The sequence below is a fragment of the Abramis brama genome, assembly GCF_963993115.1.
Source record: "Abramis brama genome assembly, chromosome: 8".
NCBI lineage: Eukaryota > Metazoa > Chordata > Actinopteri > Cypriniformes > Leuciscidae > Abramis > Abramis brama.
This window is the reverse complement of record NC_139970.1, coordinates 9,917,826-9,921,161: the sequence shown is the minus strand read 5'-3', so window position 1 is coordinate 9,921,161 and position 3,336 is coordinate 9,917,826. Positions and strand designations below refer to the sequence as shown.

General features: G+C 37.8%; 1 protein-coding gene across 1 annotated transcript; it reads right to left on the bottom strand.

The window, feature by feature from the left end:
* Nucleotides 1–475: 475 nt before the first annotated feature.
* Nucleotides 476–2,900, bottom strand: LOC311087830 (uncharacterized protein; the record flags this gene model as incomplete). Its single annotated transcript, XM_084121301.1, has 4 exons — nt 476–980; nt 1,285–1,380; nt 1,472–1,639; nt 1,938–2,900. The coding sequence occupies 4 exons, from the start codon at nt 2,898–2,900 to the stop codon at nt 657–659; spliced, it is 1,551 nt and encodes a 516-aa protein (XP_083977427.1). The 3' UTR covers nt 476–656.
* Between the last annotated feature and the right edge of the window lie 436 nt (nt 2,901–3,336).

Genomic DNA, 3,336 nt, shown 5'->3' with positions numbered 1-3,336 from the left:
AATACATACCTGATTGCATTAAATATGCAACAGAGATAGATTTTACAAAACGTAAATGTAAACATTTAAATGCTTTAAACTACATGTTCCATTGTGTAAAGTGCAACTGAGGTAGATCTAACAACTTACCAAATGTTTAAACTACATGTTAAACAATATACACTTGTAAACAACCTTAAAATAAACAAAATCTGATAACAAAAATCAAGTTTCTGTTGTAAGAGTGCAACTGGGGTTGATCTGGTGCAGAAAACAACCTACCAAATGTAAAAATGCTGTAAACTACATGTTTAGCTTATAAAACAAATTGAGATAAACAAAGGAAGTGACAATATTAAAGTAACAACCTACCAAATGTTTAAACTACATGTTTAACAATATACACTTGTAAAACACCTTAGAATAAAAAATACAATCTGATTGCAAAAAGTTTTTGTTGTAGAAGTGCAACTGAGGTGGATTTGGTGCAGAAGACAACATACCAAATGTAAAAATGCTTTAAACTACATTTTCTACAACATACGCTTACAAAACTACTTAGCAGGAACTAACAAACCCAGAGTGCAATCAAGATAGATTTGGTGGCCAGGACACAACCTACCCAATGAAAACATCCAAGCACTTAAAACAGCACTTGTAGACAAGATGGAATTTGCCTACAAAGTAAGTAATAGTTCATTTTTTAGATTGAGTAAGCAGGGTTTCAGAGGTTTACCATCATCAAGCCCCATCAGCATTTTCTGGATGAATGTGAAGGTGTTAATCAATTTTCTTGGGTAATCCAAATGCAATGCATACATTAACCCAAAGAGTAACACAAAGGCCTCAGGAAACGTGGGGATGTCGCTCAGCACAAACTCATCTTCCACCACAACAGCGGTCCTTGCCGGATTGAAACAGACAGGACCAGTGTTCTCAGTGACTTCCATCACAAGGGCAAGAGGGGTACCAGTGATGTCTGGCTCATCCGACTCCTCCACCTGGAATGCACAAAGAGGGTCCAACTGTAAACATGTCTAGTAATGAATTACATCATCAGGTATATCATAAGAATTTTTTGGTTAACTATCACTTTAATATAGTATCATACTTAACCAGGCAGGCCTTTTCAGTTTACACAGAATTGGCCCAAATTTAAAAACTAGACAAGAACATACATAGAGAATTTGCAAAAGTAGAGTGAAATAAAGTTGAATATATATTAAGGTAATTTGTTAATGAAGACTAAAAAACCCTGGTAAGCACAAAAACTGATCCTGTTTGGTGAGTGCACTGAATGCTTACATTCCATGTCTTAAAAAACTGTGGGTCATCTTCACGTAAGTATACTGCTAGGGCACGAAGAGCTACAGTGCGCTTTATGTTGATATCATGCACATCCTTGAAAGACAAGCAAAAATAACAATGAACAAGCAAGCAAAGTTATTCTGGGTTCGATACTAGAGTTGTACAGTCTTTGTCTTTAACTCACCTCACGATCATAAATCCTGAGGATGTCACGCAGCACCTCCGAGACCTTGCCAGTATGTGATGCTTTTTGCCTGTACAAGGCAAATAGTTGTGGCGTATGCCTGTCCAATTCGGCATAGAACTGGTTTCGAAGATTGGTGTTTGTGATGCGATGAAACTCTGCGCAAACCTACAAAATCATTAATACACAAAATGTATAAATGACATCAAAACAGCCTTAGAGAAACATACAATGCAATCATCTTGATAGAAGTTAAGCATTATTCTCCCAAAAAGTTTTTGCTATCTTTCAAAGATTAAGTAGTGGCCAATTCACACATATTCAACAAATGCTAATAAGCAGCAACAAACCCCAATAGTTCAAAAGTCTCATTGACAAACTAGTTTGTTAGTGTTTGCTGGAGCCGGACAAGTAATTTAAAGATGAGGCAGAAAAGAGAAATGTAGATGTGTTTTTTTTTTTTTACCTGCGACTCAATCCGAAGTGCTGGCCATTTCACCAGGAAGTCCTTCAACAATGGGTTTTCCTGTACGATCTCCTGGCGATGAAGGGAAAATGTCATCTGCATAAGATTATCTATCAACAACAGGTTTTTCTCACTCTTCTCAACTTCGTGTAGAATGTCTAGTCTCATTTCTTCCAAACTGGCCTGGTTTTGTCCCTTTGGAAAGTTTGGAAGGAAGTTCACTTCTGCTCGTCTTGCTCGTTTTATGTTGGAGTGGGGATGGTCTTTGTCAGGATTGTTCTTACTTCTTTTGCCTGTGTTGACCGACACCTCCAGACATCCAGATCTGGCTAGCTTGGTACGGTAATTGCCCATTTTGAATTTAAGGCTTATCTTCCATCCATACCATCCATTTTCACTTCCAGGCTCTTTAAGGCATGGATGAGCTTTAACAAGAGCCTCTGCTGCCATACCCACATCCTTGTCACTTGGGTAAGGTTTGAAACCATGTATTATTGATGCCATGCTCTCTAGGATGTTGTGATTTTGGGCCCTGGATAATTTCAGTGTCTTTCCAGATCTGTCATAGGCAATATTTCCCTCTTCAAGCACATGCTCGACTTCATAGGAAAAAGTAGGCAGAGGAAAAATGTCAGGCCAGGTCTTCCGACGCTCGCTTACAGGCACATGAGGAAGGATTTCTGTATCAGAACTTGCAAGTGAGCTGGCATCAGATTCGGATCTAACAACTTTGAGTGTTGCCTTCTCTGGTAACTCTTGAATATCAATCAGACAGCTCAGTTGTCCATTAAAATCTGTATCCTCATACTGCAGGGTAAACTCAAAATCCAGTCTTGGCTTGACTTTCTCTCGCAGTATGGCGATTAGATCATCCACTGATTCTGGTCGTCCAGTCAAAGTTACTTTCACTGCAATATCTGTGGCAATGTAAACACGCAGCATGAATTTCTGGGGTGCTGCCATCGTCTGGAAGACAAACAAAACAATTGATGAAAACAGGCATGGCATATTTATTAACATTTTTTAAACACATACAGAAATTAAAGTTATTCTCACACTATTATAGTATGACTGATTAGTATAAAGACCTTAGAATGTAAGGATAAAGCGCTGCAGAATTTTGCTTTTTTAGGCTTTGCTGACCACAAAATAAATCAAATTCTAACAGTTTTTTAATAATAATATTAAAATCTGAAATACAGTCAAAATCTGCAATTGGTTTAAAATTAACAGTCATACGTACATTATTAGTGAAGAAGAATGAAGCGTTTGGGTGTTGTTGGAGAATTTCATACATGAGTCTATGTTGGAGAATTATATCTGTCTCATACATGAGTCCAAATGCATGATACAAACCTTGAAGAAACTAGGCCTAGGATATGGGAGGCCTACAACTAAG